This window comes from Hipposideros armiger, unplaced genomic scaffold (assembly GCF_001890085.2).
Source record: "Hipposideros armiger isolate ML-2016 unplaced genomic scaffold, ASM189008v1 scaffold_88, whole genome shotgun sequence".
Classification (NCBI taxonomy): Eukaryota; Metazoa; Chordata; class Mammalia; order Chiroptera; family Hipposideridae; genus Hipposideros; species Hipposideros armiger.
In genome coordinates this window covers 3,083,607-3,104,394 of record NW_017731438.1, presented here as the reverse complement: position 1 = coordinate 3,104,394, position 20,788 = coordinate 3,083,607, and the positions used below count along the sequence as shown (strand labels likewise).

General features: G+C 43.0%; 1 protein-coding gene across 1 annotated transcript in view; it reads right to left on the bottom strand.

The window, feature by feature from the left end:
- PRKCQ (protein kinase C theta) overlaps positions 1-20,788 on the bottom strand; it is a 62,964-nt gene that overhangs the window by 20,995 nt on the left and 21,181 nt on the right. Inside the window, exons 9-11 of the mRNA XM_019644554.1 lie at positions 18,633-18,806; positions 1,964-2,055; positions 263-325 (exon numbers count right to left, since the gene is read on the bottom strand). Of these exons, the coding sequence (XP_019500099.1) occupies positions 263-325; positions 1,964-2,055; positions 18,633-18,806 (329 nt within the window). The remainder of the gene's footprint in view (positions 1-262; positions 326-1,963; positions 2,056-18,632; positions 18,807-20,788) is intronic.

Here is a 20,788-nt window from a genome sequence, read left to right as displayed (position 1 = left end):
AGGGCGGTGTCACTGGCCCTCATATGTGGGATCCGAACCGGGGCCCTCTGGCATCCCAAGCGAGTTCTTAACCATCGCGCCACTCGGCCGGCCCTACTTGGTTGTTATTGAATCATTGTCTGTGCTATCCCTATGGGCAGGAGGCCTGGGTGTGGAGCTGTCTGCCACAGGGCCACTGCACATCACTCAAGTACCATAATTACATTAACCAGACCAGGAAATCCAGATACCTCAGTGTTTGTCTCCAAAGAGTACAACTTACCTGTAGACGATGCCTTTGGAATGAAGGAACTGCAGACCGAGAATGATTTCAGCAGCATAAAACCTGAGGGAAAGAACGTGAGGGTTCACATGAGTGCGTTAATGGAACCAGACCATGCCCCACTTTATCTAATGAGTGCTCTGTGCACACACACAACTCTGTTTCATTCATCGTAACAAAGGGAATGTCAGCCCTGACAGATGGAACAGAGCTGCCATCTGAACTTTGTTCTACCTTCTACCTGCAGCAGGTGCTTATATTTCAAACCACAATGCTCAAACTGTCATTTCCCCCTAAGAAAACATACACGAACATTAAATATAATAGTACATAGCATAATAGGAAAATAATTTTCCCTTTTTTGTGACATTGTACTTGGAGCCCCTAGCAGAGTATGCAGGGTCATTCCAAAAAGACTTGCCTTGTTCACGTGCAAGAAATGCAGCCTAACATGGGGCAGAAAGGATATGAGAAGATGGGAGGTGATACGGGGCCCTCCGTCTGCAGGGACAGATGGAAAGGAAATGAGTTTACACCGTCACTGGTGGGATTACAGCTAGAGATAAGGGAGAACTTCCTGGACATGCGGTTTGCTGGATTTCACAGAAGAGTGCAAACGCTGCCCTCCTGGGAGGCATCGAGGATGAGGACGCACTAGCTGGCGTGTGTCTGTGACGGCTGGTGTGTGTCTGTGACGGCTGGTGTGTATCTGTGACGGCTGGTGTGTCGCACAGAGCCAGAAAGAACGCAGGACCCGGTGAACCCTTTCTGGCATGAAAAATGCCTGACGCTTTCTCTGCTATGGAAATCCCATCCAGTTATCTCTGGGCACTTGGCTGATGGCTCCTTGAGACAATGAGGCCAGCAGCGTGCTACCCGCTAGATCTCACAAAACAGTCATTTCATCCAGGTTTCTGCAGGAGCTGGCTGGGCAAGTCCGTCTTTCAACCCAGCTCAACCTCAGTCAAAGCGTTCATGAGGGGCGAGTGAAAGAGGATTGAAGAAATAAAGCATTTGTGAAGGGGCCTGCTGCTGGCACAGTTTGCGTTTGGATGTCACAGTGGTTCCACCACCACTCAGGAAACCGGGCCCACAGGAGGAAGAGTGGTGGTGGTCGGGTAGCGGTGGGAGGGGTTCTGTGGGAATCAGTTGCAATCCCACCAGATAAATGCAGCTAGCCTGATGTCATTTGCATACAGGGTTGCTTGATGCCCAAGGAGGTGAAGATTTATTTTCACACTAAGTGCCTCTTCCGGTTTCCTGGTTCTCATGCTTCAGCTTCACGCTGGGCTTCCCACTGAGGGCCTCCGCTGACGTTTCCTCCTGTGACCCTTGTAAGATCTGTGCTGCATCAGACTGCTTTCTTTTGGGGTGTGTGTGTGTGTGTGTGTGTGTGTGTGTGTGTGTGTGAAAATTTGCTTCTGTGCTCAGATCATTTAGAAGCTGGATGAATTGGGGTATCTCTATGAGAAACTACATAGTTGACTTCAAAACACAGAGAAAGGAAACAAGGCTGACATGAATGTATGCTTCACAAACTGGGAAAACGATTGCCTTGTGTGATTTGTTCCCTGGGAGTTAGGCGTGCTGAGTGAGGAAACACAAATGCCACTGGGGAAAAGTGCTCTGTGGGCATTGTGGGGGGACACAGTACCTTCCAGCAACAGTGGAAAAACCCCAAACCCTTTCAAGGAATCTTACGTTGCTCTGGAAAGGTCAAATTTGTGGCAGCTTTGGATGTGGTACATTAAGTCTCCTCCGTTGAGATACTCCATCACAAAAAAGAGGTTTTCCTAGGGAAAAACAACATAGTCCCAACCTTTAGCTTCCTTAAAAGAAAAGAACACAAGGATTACTTTTGAAATGGGTTTAGATGATTTCACAGGCACCAATTCTGTCTTGCGATCACTTATAAAAAGACTGTCCAATGAATTTGGCTGAGCTACAGCATTTTTGAACCCCAAGAAGCCCAGGAGCCTGTAGGACATTTGCTGGGATGCTCGTATGCTAGGATTCTGCAGATGGGCACAGCATGGGTGGGGGCCCTGCTAGACTCTGTGCCTGGCACTGGGATGATGCTGGCACTTAGTGGGTGGGATGACCTTGGGCACTTAGTGGGTGCTGATTGTCACCCTACTGAAATTGCCAGTGTGTGGGATGGGGGAGAGAATCCACATCGGGGCCCTGACTGCAGGGGCAGGCTGAAGGCATCCCTTCCCTCAACACTCAGTAACAGCTCTGAACATATTCTACAGGCATGGCCCTGTGGGAGGGATGAACGTGGAGATGCTCACTGCTGCCTCAGCCATCAAAGATGGTGAGACGCAGTCCTGCCTTCAGCAAGCTTACAGTCAACAATAGCTGTCTCTCTCCAGTCCAGGCTTCACTGGTGGCAAGCCACGGCTTGCAAGCATGTTGTCCCTGTGAGAGGCCTCCATGCATGTTATTAGAGCTGGTGCCCTTGAGTGACACCATCAAAAGCAAGGCCAAGTCGCCTTCAGGGTGTGGTCAGGTTGTCAGAGGTGGCCACGAGTCCCGTACGCCTGAGCTCCTCTTCCCATGTGAGACACTACGTCCTTCAAAACTATATGTGTAGCCCTTTGAGCGCCCTGATTTTTAGAGTCCCCATGAACCACAGAATTAGTAATCCATAAAGTGTGGAGATATTGTGGCATGTCTGTGCATAAATTTGCACCTGAAAACCTCACCTGGGTGATTTTTTAACAGAATTAACCTTCAAGTTTCGCTGTGAAACTAACTGTGGCCCTGGGGCATACGAGGTGATGGTAGAGATGGCGTTCTGTTCTGACAGTGACTATATTGCCTGTTTTTTTATTTTATTTTATTTTTTAGTTTCATGTGTACAAAACACTGTAATAGTTAGACATTTCACCCCTCACAAAGTGATAACCCCCTTCCCCAATCCATTGCCCCTCTGACATCGTATATATCTATTACAATTCCATTGACTCTATTCCCTATGCTGTACTCCATATCTCATGACTGTATATATATATATGTATATATATATATATTTGTAAAATTATAGTTGACATTCAATATTATTCAGCTTCAGCTTCAGGTGTACAGTGCAGCCGAGGATATGAAAAGACATTTCTCTAAAGAGAACATACAAATGGCCAACAGACATATGAAACAATGCTCAACCTCACTAATCATTAGAGAAATGCCAATAAAAGGCACAATGAGATACCACCTCACTCCTGTCGGAATGGCTATCATCAATAAATCAACAAACAACAAGTGCTGGCGAGGCTGTGGAGAAAAGGGATCCCTGGTACACTGTTGGTAGGACTGGAGATTGCCTGTTACTTTCATGGAGGCCAGGTCTTCACAGAACTGGGGAAAACAAGTATTATGGCCGTTCTCTCAAAAATTAAGGTAAAGGTAAGGGTCATCCTGCCTTTTTAAAATTGACCTCAGACGGGAGGCAGTGGAGCCCACTCTTGGTCTTGTGGACAGGCCAAATTTTTCTGTGACATAAACCCTAACATTGATATTTTACACATTGAGATGAATTATTTGCCTCGTCTGCACACACCTGCCTTCTCACTAGCACATCTGCCCTCAAGTTCTTGTAGCCATAAGTATTATATGAACAGTTTCTCACTTTTACCCAAAACTACAATGGCCGGTACACACGCAGTGGTGGGATCTCCCAAGTATTCAGGAGAATGAGAGGTATAAAAGCTTGAAGTGAGACCATTTATAACAGTGCTCAGATGGAAGATTCTCTTTAAAGGTTAGGATGCTTACAAATTCCTCTAAAGGCTGACATTTCGGAGTTTACAAATTGTCAGTTTGGACTTGGAGAAAGTGGGGGAAGGCGACTCGAGACCAAAGGTTAGCCCTTATTTCTGCACACCCCCAGCACAGTAGGCTCACCACTTCTTGTGTCTAGATCAGACTCTGCACCTGTGGTGGGGGTTGGGCATTGAATTTGTGCTGCAAAAGAGAGTCTAAGAAACCATGGGGCTCGGCCAGTGTTGACTACCATGGGCATTCCAAGAAGAACACGCCGCGGTAGTGGTTATTAATTGAGTAGTAATGGAGATTCATGTTGGCTGGAGCATGTTGGATGCCATGCTTAATTCCACAAAGACTTTACGGTTCCACAGTAAACCTTTCAAAACAACCTTTTACAGTTCTCATCTTTATATTAAGCTGAGGGCACTGAAAAAAGCCTGTTGATTTTGGCTACTTATGATGGCATTTTGCTTCAGTTTAAGCCTTTGGTTCGCGTGAATACCAGCTAAAACATGGGCTTTTTAAAGTCCAGCTTGGGCAGGCAGGAAGGGGGACCTGTTATTCCTCTAGAGGGTGCTGTGCTGAGAATCTTTGCCCTCTCCTAGGGGCTCTGATAGCTGTTTGGAAGTCTCTGGGATCCACTCATCCAGGGCACCGGTGGGTCCACTGTGGGCCCAGTGAGATGGCTCTGTGATGAAATTAGCATACATGCATGCACAAACAAACCACACAGTCCTGGGTTTTGCGTTTTGAGTATTGCAGTTTAAGGGATGGATAAACCTTTCCCAAGTTGAATCCCAAGTCCATCATAAAAAGTAAATGCAAATAGAACAGCCTCAAACTTTAGGAAACGTCTAGGAAGGAGTGCTCAGAGCTGAAGGTGACCTGCCACTGACCCGGAACCCTGTAGGACCGCCATCAAAAAGAACAGTCTGCCCACTGGAGAAACTCTGGATTGGGTCGGGTGGGGTCAAACCCAGAAGAACACGACACAGGGTAATTGTTAAGACCATGGACTTCACCCTCGCTCAGACCTGAATTCAGGAGTGCCTCTATTTGTGACTTTGGAGAAGTGACAAGGTCTTAACTAAGCCTCTACCGAGCCTCATATTCTTCATTTGTGAAATGGAGGGAATGACATCCCCACCTCCTAGGGTTGTCATGAGTAGTCAATGAGAGGATATATATAGAAAGCTGGCTCACAGTTGGCACTCAGCATGCACTCAATATCTGCTAGCTGTTGTCGTTCTAGGAAACAATTTAAAAGCCAGTCAAAAAATAAAAATAAAAACACACAGCAGCTCCTTCCCAGAAAAAGGACCAGCACAGTCCTGTGGCTCTTGAAACAAAGAGGGAAGCGGAGTTGGCTCTGCTCCAGCCTGGTCTTTCTGTTCTGATCCCGAGCTGGGAGAAAATGCAAAGCAGGCTAGCGAGGGAGAACCTGGGCTGGTGACCCACGACGCGCCAGTGTAACCTCTCTTGTTTGGGCCTGGTCATATGTTAACTGATGCCCACGATTCTTTCAGGGGAGTGAGAATTGACACTGTGATGGTGTTGGCGGACGGGATGCTCCAAATCTGCCCTAGACTTAGAATTTGTCAATCGCTGCTGGCATAGTTTTTGTGGAGTGGCGATGCTGTGCTGTGCTGACGCTAACTTGCTTGAGATTAGATAAATCACACCATCCCTGGGCCTCAGTCTCAGCCTCTGAGAAATGAGAAGTATCGGCAGGACCCTTGGTACATCCCCCTTTACTGGACTAAAGACTTCCTGATTTTCACCCTGCATTTAATTTTTTCCCCTTTTCTTGGTGGGAAAGATGAAACTAGCAAACCATGACTAGTGAGCACATTACAAGACTTATGTAGTGCTCCCCAAATGATAAATATTGGTAAGATGATGTTATGCTCGCAAAATGCTTAAGGGCAATCTTTGATCAGAAACAATGTATATGAGAAGATGAATGAAAGGAATAGAGATGAGTCTTTCCTTTGAGCCTCCAAGGCAGCAAGCATGATGGCTGGGTTCATTATGGCCCTCCATGACACCCAAAGAAGGTCCCAAAATAGAGGTCAGAGGGCCTTCTCCCGCCTAAGTAGTCTCCTGGTTCTGCCAATAGACCTTGGCTATTGCTGGGCAACACCTCTCTGTCCGAGTCCTGGCTGCTTTACCATTTGCATGAATCCCACCATGGGCCAAGGGCTGAGAAGCAGAAGGTTAGAACAGACTGTAGAGGTCAGCCCTGTTTTGAGTAGACAAGAATGACAGGAGAATGATTTTTGGATTGGTCTTTGCATTTTGTTTCTGAATCGTGCGTCTTATTCTCTTAGGAAGAACTCCAGCAAGCCTGCTCAGAGAAGAGTACTACCTCTGACTTCAGAAAATAATCGAAACAAAGGAGTGAACCTCAATCCTTAGGACCCATGCCCCATTCCAAGCATTCGGTGAGTTTTTTTCACTTTGCCTACTGAGTGGTGCCTTGGAAAAGTGAATTTTATAATTGGAAGGTTGCCTTACTTGGCCTGTTTCCTATGGGAGGAAACACACTGAGGTTCTTGCAACCTCTGTTGATATCAACTCAGATGGATTGATCTGTAAAGGGAGCGTTCTCATAAGCCTTCATATTCATGGTCTTCAGAGTGAGTGCTCTGACTGTTCTTCCTTCACCCACTTATCTTATGAATGAAACGATAAAACACTGGGCATGTTTGCGTCCTGTCGGTGAAGTGAGTTTGAGTTGGCGTTTGACAGTATAATTACATCAGAGTCACTGGAAGAAGTGGTTCATTGACTAATGCTGAACAACCTCTGGCTAACAAGAAAGCATTTGATCTACCACTCAATAACACTGATTTATCGATCAGCTCTCCAGTTTACAAATATACCTGCGACATGTGTGCTGCTCTGTATGCCAGACCATAATGACAAGAAAGCAACAGTTATTTATTGCTTTGCTGTGATTTTCTGACCGCTGAAGGCAATAATCAATGCTGATATTCTGTAACTAATGGGTATTCAAAGCTCTGTGGCTTTCTTTTTTTTTTTGGTGCTTTTAAAAATGGCATTTTTTATGTTCTTGCATAGTCATTTAAATATATATTGAGTACTTTCAAAAATTCAAAGTAGCCTAGTGGCTTTGCAAATAATTATGTGTGTTTGTGTACAAAGTACTAAATTTTCCAGTTTTCATGAGTATCTTTCATTACTTGGTTGGTAGAATTTTATAGATGGTTCTCCTATGTTATATAAATATGAGATCACTTTAAGGGGACTCTTAATTCCTTTGTATTCATTTTTTTGTGTGTGAAATATCTATATGAAATTTAGCTGTAAAAGTAATTTACACTGGTAAAAAGAAGAAAGGGAGATAAACACTGTATAGAAGAACAGAGATTTTTAAATAGTCTGCTAATCCAAAAACTGGAAAAAAATAGTTTTTCAGATAACATACGTTATATACTAATTTCATTGGTTTTCAAGTACAAATCCTTTAAATCATTCTGGTCTAAATTTAACCGAGACATTGACTTTGATTCTCTACCTTTGTGACTCCCAATCTTTTTACTTATTCTGTTGATGCACTGAGTCTGAATTAGTGTCAGAAGTGGAGGTGGGGTCCCCTTCAGTGAAGGTTTACAATTTCACTTCTACTTCCTGTGCCCCAAAAAGCAAGGTTTTAGTTGAGAATAACAACCTGTGAGTGTTGCCTTTTTGATATCCTCAGCTCTGTGGTCATGAGGACATGAAGGGACTTCCTGTCTCAAAATAGAACACAGAGCTGGGATCAGCACTGCCCAGGCTATGGGCTCAGAGGGGCGCCCACGTGGGGGTGGGGCTTGCATTCGGCTGGCATACCTGCTGGGCACACTGGATGCTGAGTGGACCCAAACGTCCCACTGGTACACTTATACCCCTACATCAGTGTGGTCACACCAACACTCAGTTCCTTAGGTATGCTTGTAATTTAGAAGGCTGGGGCAATTCTGAATTTGGAGTACTGTATTCCTTTCTTCTGTATTGAGCTATAAATTTAAAAAAATCTAGAAAAATAGGTTTATTGCCTTATTCATAAAGCATATACTATATAACAAACTTAACAGGTAATCACATATTTACTCTCTCTATAAAAATGTAAAGAGAGAGAGAGTGTGTGTGAGAGAGAGCCAGAGAGAGAGAGACAGATGGAGAGATGGGGGATGGGAAGAGAAAGGGGAAGGAGTGAGAAATGCCTCTCTGTGGACCAACAAACTCATTTATTAGGGCCTGTTTGTATTTCTACTGTAAACGCTAATTAGTAAAATTCACTGCCTTCAATAGAATTCATTAGTATATGTCAGAAATAATGTGCAGTTCCTAGAGGTTTATACTTTGTAGTAAGAACTCAGGCTTCGTTGGTATTTCCTGACTTAATTGCCCCACAGGGTCTTCTTGCATTAATGACCAAATTCTTTTCCTTCATTACAGAAGTACAAACACGGCTCCATTTCATGAATTTTAATACTGTTTTCTTTGATATCATTAGGTCTGTAAATGAGAGGCAATGTAACATTTAGGCCTATGGACTTCGCCACCAAGCTGCCCAAATTTGGATCCTGGCTCCCCTACTTAGTAGCTGTTTGACTTTTTGTGTGTTACTGACCCACTTAGGGTCACCTCATTGTCCTTATCTGTGAAATAATAGTGTCTACTTCCTAAGGTTACTGTGAAGATTAAATGCGCTGAAATGTGTGATGTGCCTAGAACAGGGACTGGGACTGACACATAGTAAATGCTCTATAAATATCAGCTGTTATTATATTTATATCAATAGTTATTATATACGAAACACATGCCATGCATATAGAGAAATATACAAGTATGTTTACAGGTACAGAAGGGTCTTGGGAACAGATTGAGTTTTCACATAAAGGGCAAGTTTTAAGGAATATGATTTTGAGGTGAAAAAGACCTATTCTGCTGAAGATTTTAAAGTTACGAAATTATCATTGTTATAAAGAAAAAAAGGTGCAAAATGAGAAGAAAAGGAAATGCTCAAAAATCCTACCTCTGGATGTCTTCGAACGATGTAACTGGGAACAACTCTCTTCTTTTATAATAGCTTTGTGTACTTTCCAGTGTTTAAAGGATGTCTTGGCGTAATTACTTTTATAATGAGGGAAAGTAATAATGAATTTTACTGAAATGTTTTAAAACGAGTGGTTTTTCTATCCCCTTATGTTTATGTGGCATAGATTCTCACTATTTGCGAAGGGTGCTGGTTACTCTCGTTCAGACTTAGGCTATAAAGAGCAGATTCCCCAAAGCACAAGGAATAGCTAGGGCCTTATACTCTAGTCAGTTTCGAAGAGATCTGGAACGAGTCGGCTTCACTGACAGATTCAAATGAGTATCCCTATTTGTAGTGCTGGCCTGGAAATTTACATTCAGTGTTGGATGTCAAGTCAGATGCTGTATTTCTTAGGTCACCTATTGAAACTGGCAGGTTTTTCAACATGAAGACAGTATATCCAAGGCACAGGGTAGTAGAGTCATCTGATCACATACTTTTAAAATCACATTTAATAAGTACTACAAATAGAATAATTCTCTCAGAAAAGAATCGAACTATCAGAAAGATCTAAAAAAGGAAGCATCATTAAAATAAAATATCTATGTTCACAATATAAAAGAAAGATGACTAAATGCAAGATTAAAGTGATAGATTTCTCACAGGACTGTGTTTGCATATACAAATATCATTTAAAGAAGTTAAAAGTCCTAGGGCTGTCAAAATACATACATATTTAAAAGGTAAGATAGTTATTTAAAAGAACATTTTATGAATGGATATTCTAGAATTAGTAAAGGAGAAATGTAAAGATGGGCTCAGAAGTTATTTTGCTATGACCTAACTTCTACACCGCTTTCTCCTTAGAATGATTACATTCCTTTTTAATAAGATAATGAAAATAAGGGCTAGCTCAGAAAATTACTTAGTAACAATGACTATTCAGTACAGCTAATGGTTGCCAAATGTGCTTGTATTTATTGAATACATGAGAAGTTTATAGCATTAAAGAAATTAGCTAATGATTTTATCAAACTAATAATAATTAATTTTGAAAATACACAGAGAGCTTGGCAAATGTCATGCAATTGAGGTCAGGAAAATAGACTCCCTCTCCGGAAAATATAAAGTGGGAAAAAGAGGAAAAGAATAATTGTAGTAATTTTTTCCTACTATTTTTTTTCCTTTGAAGGCTAGTAAATTAATGTGATAAATTTTATACAAGAGAAGATTTGCAATGTCTGAAGAAGAAATAAAATTAGAAGCAAAATATTCATTATAGGTACCCCTTTAAGAATATCATATGTTAAGCATATGTAATAAATGCTGTAGCATCCAAGATTATAGTATAATATTGAACTCAGAGAGTAGAGCTCATCCCTACTTTGGAACATATCCTGTTACAGTCAATGGAAAGTTCTGGAAAGTGCACCCTGAGGAACAATGGAGAGCAGGTCCATATCTGAAATTAAATGAAATACTCCACATCCACCTATGTGGAGTAGAGTGTGGGAATGGAGTCAATGGAATTGTAATAGATAAGTATGACATCGGGGGTGGGAGGGCAGTGGATGGGAAGAGGGGGGTTGTCCCTTTGTGAGGGGTGAAAAGGATAACTAGTGCATTGTTTTGTACACCTGAAACTAATCATAATAATAATACAATAAAATGGAATGAAATAATGCACATACAGTATGTAGCCCGGTGCCTGGCATATAGTAAGGACTCCTTAGTCCAGGTTGACCTTTGTTACATGTATTCTTGTTACTCTGTCACACAGGAAGGAAAAGCACTTAGATGTATTATGGTCAAAACACGGAGGGTCCCAACATTTACAAGATCTGGAGCGAGAATACAAATGGGTGCCCCACACCATGTGTCTAAAATTTTAAGTGTTATAAATCAAGCTCATCAACTGTAAAACTGTGTCCTATATTCCTATGGAATATACCTTAATCATGACCAAGAAGGCCCTTGATGAATTTAGAGCCCCTCCAAATCTTGCCCCAATGAAGTGACCTCATGGGGAAGGCATTCCTGCCCTTTCCCCCTTCCTACAGCAGAACTTCGGAAGATATCCACACATGCTTTGAGCTATCTGGGTATGGAATTCTGGGGTCCTGGAGCATGGCTTAGGAATGGGGATGGGGACAGAGAGGGGCATGATTCCTTGCTCCGTGGGAGAGGTGTGGCTGGAGGAAGGCCAGGGGAGGCTTCTAAAGTGAAGGGCTGGGGAGAACCCCTCTTGCTTGGGTCTAAATTTAGGACATGCAATGGCTAATTCTCCAGTTAAATGAGCTGTGAGTTGAATTCGAGGGTTAGGTACCTTGAAATCTCAATGTTATTAACAATTTTGGGTTGAGAATATTATCTAGAAAAGAGCACTAGACTGTGATCAGCTAGGCCGCTGTTCGGATCTCAATTCCCTTGGTGTCAAAATGAGGGGATCTAACCCCTTCTTACATTTAAAAAATTCTCTGTCTATTGAGTTTGTCATAAGAAAAAAAATGAGTATCACAAATCAAATTAGTAGCTATAAGCAACCAAGATGTACCCCAGGAGGTGAATGGATAAGCAAACTGTGGTCCATCTAGACAATGGAATTTTACTTCGCAGTAAAAAGAAACGAGCTATTAAAAGCCATGAAAAGACATGGAGGAAAGTTACATGCATATTACTAAGTGAAAGGAGCCAATCTGAAAAGACTACATGGTTCTAAGTGTATGATATCCTGGAAAAGCAAAGCTATGAAGGTAGTATAAAAAGATCAATGGTTGGCACCCAGTCCTGCCCCTCCTCATTTCCAGCCTGAGGCAATGTCTTCCTTTGTCGGGGTGATTGCATTCACTGTGAGCACCCTCAAATTTCCTCTCCTTCTAACCAAGTTTCTATCTCCTGCCTCCTCCTTTCAGTTCATCTCTCAGAAATAACAACCCACCTTGCTAGAGTTTGCTGTGGTCTTTATCCTAACCCCTTCCCTTCCAGAATCTTCCTCCACGAATTCCTCCCTGTTGTCTGGTTTCTTTTTCTGTCTCTAGCATTTTCCATTCTTCTCAGCCTTTACACCTCTGATCATAGCAAGCTTTCATCTTCTGAAACACACTCTCTGAAAGACTTCTGTATAACCGACTCCGCCCACCTGCCACTCACTCCTTATGCCTCTGTCACCTGACGTAGGCCCTCATCCTCCTGCTAAGATGCTTCTGTCTGTTCCTCTTAAACGAAGTCAACAGTTGGCCTCCTCACCACTCTGAATACACGTTTGGTCCTCTCTTCCTTGAAATTCTTTCCTCTCCACTGACCCTGCTCCGCTGGTCTTCCCCTTACCTCCCCAAGGGACCTTTCTGTCACTTTCCCCCCTTTTCTTCCGCTTGCATGTGAAGAAGAGACTTTTTTTTTGCTTTGGTGCTTGAGCCTCTTCTGTGGGCTTATCCCAACTCTCATGTCTTCCCACCACTGCCTGTTGGCAAAGTCCCACATTTGTCCCTTCCTCAGGGTGTGTGCTGTAACTCTCTCAGATGCTGCGTGGTCTTGGTTTCATATGGAACTGCATCTCCAAGTGCCTTAGTTTAGCAGTAGTTATTGCTCAGGGCAGGTGCTGTTTATCATATGTTTTCTCTAACCCTGCTAGTTGAGAAAAGGACATTGTAGTGACGGAAGCTTTAATGAGGAGAGATGAGGAGTTAAGAATGATTTGGGGACCAAGGCAGAGAGTCGGGCAGCTGCAGTGGGTTCAGGAGCCTGGGAACTCGGGGTGAAGGGGAGCTCATAGGATTGAAGGGCATGAGAAGTGGAAGCAGATATGCTGAGGTGGACGTCCCCTCCTCTGAGGTTGTCCGGGACCAGCCCTTCTGGCACCTGAGGACTCTGGCAGATGTGTTATAGTCAGCTAAGATAATTACTATAGGATGATTTATTCCCACACCCCCAGAACATTATCTAGCATTCTGTGGGAAAATGAAGAAAAGGAAAAGAACAAACCATGCTTCTTAATCAAGGAATGTATTACTTACATGGAAAAATAGAGTAAGTACCTCTGAAAGTGGTCCCAGGAGAGGCCAAGCCATACAGGAACAAAACCACCTTTCTGGGTCATGTAAGCTGAGAAGCCCGAGGGAGCCAAAGGTAATGGTTATTAAGTAGGATTTAGTGGATCTGAAAGCCATTATGGAGGAGATAGTTTTGAGCAAGCTTTCCTATAATACTCTAGAAGCAGCTGTAAGAGGCTGGGGACAATACTTTGGGGGGCTTTGAGAGAACAGCTAACAGAGGAAATAGCTGTGAGCTTACAAAGCAGGTGTACAGAAAAGGCCTGACGTGTCCAACTCACCAGGCCATGCTCATGATCACAGGACACCTGAATATTTGCTCATTAATCGCTGATTATCTCTAATGTCTTTGGGGGGGGCAGGAGGTACAACACAAATTTACCATAAATCTTTCAATTGAGTATAAATTTAACATCTGCCGAATCACAGTTGAGTTGCACATCAAAGTGCTGTGCAGTTTCTGAAATAACACTTTCCAAGCATTCTTAGTATCAGAAAACTGCCAGAGTACGTTAAAGAAAAGAGGCTTATCAGTCACTATGAATGGGGATGACACACAAAGTTAATTCTTGTCTTCATTCACGGATAAGTGTTTTGGGGTGTGCGGTTCATGTGCTTTTTCTTTTCCTTGCTAAAATTGGGATAATTGTCAGAGCTCCTAACTCAGCTGGAGGGTTTATGGATTAAAGTGTTCCTGAGAAGAGGCAGTTTCTGAATAAAATGCTTGAAATTAAAAACCCTTCTGGCAATCTTAGATGGACTTTTGCCTTCAAAACCATGAATATTACCAGAATGACATACTTTTAAAATAACTGCCATGTTGAGTTTTTCTTTTATTTCAAACAATAATAAAATCTTGCAGTTAGCATGACATTTTCTCCACAAAGGATTCAAGCTCCTCTGCAGGTACTTTCTTTAAAAAAACAAACAACACATTTGTTTTTGGAGGCATCAAGAGGACAAGGTTACAAAGAAATGTTAGGTGATTTGTTGAAAGGCACATGAAGTGTCAGGCATAAGTTCCTAACCTGAAACCATAAACAGAGGGATGGCCATGGTGAAGTTGGCCGGGAAGTCAGGCTTTGTGTGTTCTGTCAATGGAATATGAAACTTGGTTTTCTTTTTTATGAAAGAGAAATTTCAAAGTAGCACTGACTGAGAAGGTTAAGCTGGTTCAGATGTGGAGTGTGGACATCAAGAGCAGTGGTGTACGTGTGAATGAATGCTTGTATCCTGATTTCTGACATAGCGCTGGGGAGTGCATCTGCTTAGGACACCAGCCAACCTGCAGCGCCTTACGCACACCCAGCCTGAGGAGGGGCTGGGGGTGTTCTCACACACCTAAAACTTCTTTTAGGTGTGAAATGGTAACACTTCTTAAATTACTTGAATACACATAGACCTTTCAGAATTCAAAGGAGACACACAGAAAGGTAGGCTGTAGTTCTCTTTCAGTTTCTAAGGAAAACTATTCCCTTAAAAAACAAAACAAAACAGTGTCCTCACAGTATGAGATGCATCCTTCCTTTCCAAACTCATTTTGGAACTAAACCCTCTTCTTTTTCCATAGTGTTACCAGAGATAGGTCAGAGAAACTTTGGATACTCGAGTTATTGATCTTTTTTCTTTTTACTTTTTTACTCTAGCACAATTAAAAAGAGAGGAAAATGATTTTTCTCAGTGATTTTTCTTCCCCAAAGGTGAGCATTTAGTTACTACAGAGATGCCTTGTCACTAAGATACTTACATGGTCTGCATATGTAGGAGGCCAGTATCTGGACACAGAGACCCAGGGGAAAGACAGTTCCCAGTTCCCAGTTGAATGGTTTTAGGCAAAGTTCACCTTTCTTAGAACATAAGTACTGAATTATGGGTTTAAAACCCAGCAGTGGGAAAGTTAGCTGGCATACATACTGAGTTTGATACAGAGGGACTGTGCAATTCAAGACATATGGACTTTCATGTGACGCACAGAAAATATTAAAAGTAATAAAGAAAGGGCCGGCCGAGTGGCGCGATGGTTAAGAGCTCGCTTGGGATGCCAGAGGGCCCCGGTTCGGATCCCACATATGAGGGCCAGTGACACTGCCCTCTACAGCTAAGATGCTGAACAACAGCTCAACCTGGAGCTGGGCTGCCTTGAGTTGCTGGCGACGGCATAGGCTGCAGCCCCTGCTGCAGTGGGTTGCCATGGGCTACTGTATGTAGCCAGCAGCCAGCGTGAGCGGCCAGCAGCCGCAGTGAGCGGCCGTCCAGAAGCCGGCGACTGATCTGCCTCGCCTGGGAAGAGCGCAATGATGGTGCCAACTTGGGCCAGTGAAGCAATGTCCTCACAACTAGATTGAAGAACAAAAGGACAGCAACTTGTCTGTTCCCCTTCCCCCAATTCCCCAGCACTGTTCCCATCCCCCCAATTACCCAATTAAAAAAAAAATCTTAAAAAAAAAAAAAGTAATAAAGAAATGTTAGTACAAAATAAAGAAAAGGGGAAAACGTCGTTCCCTCCTCCTGCTAAGATACCACCAGCCTCTCATCATGGTGATTTCTACTGGACTCCAATGCCAGGCATTTACGTCACAGCCTGAATGAAGTACAAAGTCCCCTTGATCTATAATAGCACAGAGAGAATAAATGAATTGCAGAGATTTTTTGCTTCTGAGCTTCATTCAGATGCAGGGTCCGGTAGGTAGACAGCACTGTCTTGCACACCTACGCCCCAGGCACTGAGCTTTCACGCTCGGCGCCGGCTCTCTCCCCACAGCCCTGGGGATTCCTACTCTGTCCCATGCAGGGAGGGGAGGAGGCAGTCCCAGAGCCCTGCTGATCTGTGAATGAGCTGGGACTAAACTGCAGAATGCCAGGCCACAGCTATTGTCACTCTTTGTGGCTTCCCACATGACTTTTCCATATTTTCACACCTCAGCAGGTCATAGTCCCCTACATATGACCCTCAAAAGCCTCTAATGATTTAACCCCCTGATCAGTAACAAGGGAATACCATCTCAGAATCTCCCAAATGATCACTCGCATTCAACAGGCGGGCTCTTTGGAGGCAGAAAGCAAATGAATAACTTTCTCCAAAAACAACAATTCCCTAGAAAAGTAAATAGTCATTATCATATCTCACGTCTTCACTAATATGCAAAGGTGACTGTCCCCTCAAAAAGGCCATTTCCAAATGTTCCCAGAGCAAATCATCATTCATATCAATTGCTGCTTTGTGCACCCACCTGAGGCGTTTAATTGGTTATTTTCTTTGACACACAAGATCTGAACACTAAATCAGGACATCAAAAAGCAACTCAGGGTCCTTCAGAAAGTGTACTGCAAGTTTTTAAATTTTTTTCATTTCTTATTTCTTAAAGGACCGACTTCTTGAAATCTAAGTGGCGAGCCAGCCCTATTGACACTTACATTCTCTGCCACGTTTCCCATGCACTGACTTCTTGCTTGTGTGAAGCACTACGGCTGCACGGAACCTTACAAGTGTCTCCCCTGGCAGGGAAAGAGGCGAGTCCTGCCTGGGGCCCTGACAGGCAAACAGAGAAGGGAATATACCTATATTCTACAAAGTGGGATTCATAACAGCCTTCCCCACAAGATACGAAGACAAAAAAACCAGCAGGGAGAAGGTGCCAAGTGGAGCTTGGTTACATAATGCCCCTAGAAGCCTGGTCTAAGATGTATTTAGCATTTACACAAGCCTCCCAGTATTTCAGGAGAAATAGTGAGATGGTAAACAGCGCCAGTGTACCCAGAAAACTCAGAACACAGACTGGGAGAGGCACTCACTTTGCCTTTCGGTGACATATCTGCACATCCCAGACCAACAGATATTTATGATGTCCAGGACAAATTTCTAGTAGAAAATCTAACTCATAACCAGAAATTCCAAAGTCCTCCCTGCCGCAGAAAATGAGCCTGCTTTCTCTTAAGCAGCTTATCATTCATTGTTCCTTCATTCCTTCATGGTTTCTCTCCTGTAGCACCCCCACACCTCTACTGCCCCCAACCCTTCCTGCCTATTCCAATTCTAGTTTCTAAGTTTTCACAGCTCTGGTGTTTAGACTCTGCATTCTGCAATGTAATACCGCTCGCCACTGTTCAAAGTAGCACCTGTCCTCTTTTATTAGGGTATGAAATCCTCGAGGTCAGGAGAATAGTGTGTTATATATTCCACATCCTCCACAGTGCTTTGATTACAGCACATGCTCAGGGTGAACTTTTTTGTGGTCTGGTTTGCACTGTTTTAGCTAAGTGTATTTATTCATTTACCCCTTCATTAAACATTTGTTGAGAACCCACTGGGAGCCGGAGAAGTGAGGCTGAAAGCCCTACCTGCCCTCCACATTTTCTGACCAATTCCCAGTTTCCTCCTGTGGCTACAGGCAGCTTAGTGGCCCTCTGTTATTCATACTTCCACTATCATCAGAGCTTGAAATAGAGAAGAATCTCTTCATGCACTTTGGACATTAGCCACATGGGTCTGCTTAATATTGTAGGCTGCATCCAATGGAGATGTGGTGAAGGAGAGTAGAAAAAATGAAACAAGGAAATCATAAAGCTTGTGCATAAAGATTTGACCTACAAGGATGTTCATTCCAGTGTTATTTAAATCAGAACAAAATGTTATACATGTTCTAACTAGATGAGTCACATTATAGAAGAAAATCCACAGATGTGAGAAAATGTATAACTAGTGTTAAAAATGCAGCTTCCAGAACAGCTGATATTTACAATTGGTTGCTATTTTATTTTTTAAAAAATCTACTTGGGAGAAAACTCTAGAAGGATAAACTTTAAAGTGTTAATGGTGAATATAGCCAAGTTGTGGGATTAGAAATGATCTTCTTTGAGTGCATAAGCATTTTCCAAATTTTTTGAAATGATCCTGGATAATTTTTGGGTCAGGAACCAAAAAAGTGATTAAAATTGTTATAAGGACATAGGAGACCAGGACAAGCAGCCTCCCAGAATAGAGAGACTTCTGACAAAATTCACACTTTTACCTCACTGCTTGGGGCCTTGCTCCCTGATAAAGCCTGCGGGTAAAGGCTGTACCTCTCCTGGCTTTATAAAGGGAAATTTCTGTGCACATGCATTTTGATCTATTTCCCAACTTCTGCCTCTTCAAGTAGATGAATGAACAGGTGTCACATTCCCCCCTCCACAAAGCGATTGCTTTGTCAAGCAAGTCACAAACTGCCACGGATCCTAGTTGTTACGTAAGTTAAACCAAATTCCAAAGCAGCAAACAAACAAATCCAGAAGTCAAGCCCTTTCCCAATTGACTACAAGAAAAACTTCTAGGTACTGTTTCAGTGGTGCGGAGAAGAGAAGAAACTTGTTTGGGTGGATGGAAGGTGGACTGAAAAGGTAAAGAACAAAGAAGTGGAGACGCTACCCCACGTCTCCCAGTGAGGGTACCACGGGAGGCAAGCACTGTGCTTAGACAGGCGGATTGACTGGGGGAGGAGGATGAAGGTTGTCTGCGCAGAAGCCATACCTTGGTCTGGAATGTACAGAACATGTGCGTTAAGAACGGATGCTCCCAGGCCAACGAGAGAACTCTCTTCTCTACCATCGTGCACTCAACATCGTCGTCCATCAAAACCACGTCTTTCTTTAGGGCTTTTATTGCAAAAAACTGATTGGTTTTCTTGAACTCAGCTAGGAAGACCTAGAATAAAGGGGAAGAAGTTACTTTATTTTAGAATTTGGATTCACACTCATTAAAGAAGAGACTAAGTCCGGAGAGAGATGTGTTGGGTGAGAAGGGAGGAACCCTTCTCCAACCCCCTCCATTCCCTGTACGCAAACAAAATAGGGTGTTTCACTGGGGTAGGGTGTCACTTGACACTTTCATACTCTCCTTGCACCTTTCAAAGGGTTTTACAAAACTAATGCTCAATTGGATGGGTTATTCTCAGTCCCTGAAAAATTCTGCCCAGGGACCTGAGGAAGTTCATAATAAAAATCCACAGAAACAGATGTGTACTGAGGGAGGCAGCAGCTCGCAGTGGAGAGGACGACCTGATTGGACTTGAAACAGCAACGGCAAATGAGCATCAAACCCCACTCCAAGTTGTACCCGGTCTTTCAAGGACAAAAAGAGTCCGTGAGGACTAGAGCTCTCCTTCCGCGCTTAAAGACCGCATGCCATTTTATCTGATGGCAAAGACACGTAATCTCATGGGTCAGACATTCTGCTTTGTACTGTACATGTGCTATCTCATTTTATTGTCTCTTTAACTCGTAGCTCAGAACACGCTGCAAGACAGATAGAAAAAATGAAAAAACTAGGTTCAAAGAGTAGCTTAACTTTCTCAAACTCATGGAGTTACTGGGTGGAAAATCAAACTCGAGAGTTTACTTTTTCTACTTGATGTCATGAATCTCACATGAAAGGACGCCAGATGGCACTTGAAGGAGAGTTTCTACAACTTTGGCCTTTGCAAACGATGCAGCAACAGATGACTGACAGGGCACTGGCATTTGGAGGCAGAAAACTCCAGCTCGGCCTCATTTCACAGACATTTACGAGCTGTGGGCATGTGGGCAAAGCAGTTAACCTCTCTGGGCTTCAGTTTCCTAACATGTAACAGTGAGGACTATCAGCACATTCTCTAACTCACAGGACACTGTGAAATCACAGGGGACACCACATGGGACGGTGGTTTGCGAACTGTAAAATGCTCTCTAAATGACACTTATCAGGAACACTTGCCATTTGTTTCTTTTTATTGACTTTCAGGGAATATTGAAGTCAATAATGCTAAGCCAGTAGTGAAATGCATGTGTCTATGTTTAAAAAGATATACAGAGGGTGCAAAAAAAATGTATACACATTTTAAGAAAGAAAAAAACTGTATTAAAATTGTCATACTCAATAGATACTGATAACAAAAGATGAATACAAGTCACGTTTGACTTCTGCAATTACAAGAGGTGCTCAAAGTGCTTACCATCAGCATAATTTTAATACAGTTTTTTCCTTTCTTAAAATGTGTATACTACATTTTTTTTTGGCACCCTCTGTAGTGCAGATACACAGCTTTCAGGTAGCAGGCTTGATAGAGGGGGTAGAGCTCAGACGGGAATTCAGACAAATGAATAATGTGTAGTATCGGAAACACGCAGTTTGTTCTCCTGGGCCTCAAAGTAGATAGAGAAAAGAATACAGAGCCTACCATTTGGGTGGGGAGCCATACTTCCTATAGAGAGAGAAAAGAAAGAAGAAAAACAGATGCTGGAGGATTGTCAGTGTTGTGTGTGAGGAAAGGAAATATGGCTGCCTCGTGGTGCTCTGGTACTCTGTCTTCCTCTCCTTGGGCCATGTGGTGCAGTCCTGTCAAAGAGCAGGGACTCAGAGCACTAATGGCGGGACGTAGAGCAGAGGAGACCTGATGCTCTCACTGGTTCCTTGAGATACTCACTAAGTAAGGCTTGTAGGTTTAACTTAGTGTCTTTCTTATTAGCCACGTTCGAGTGTAGAAATCCATACCGGAACAGAGAAAGATAAACATTTCATTAGCAATTAAAAATACTGTTTTGGTAATTGCTTCTTTCAATAAAACATCCCAAAACCAGCCATAGAGTAAGAAGCTGAAAAGGTAATTTCCATCTCTGTAATGTGCTTTCAATTTTTTGGTAACCGGTTAT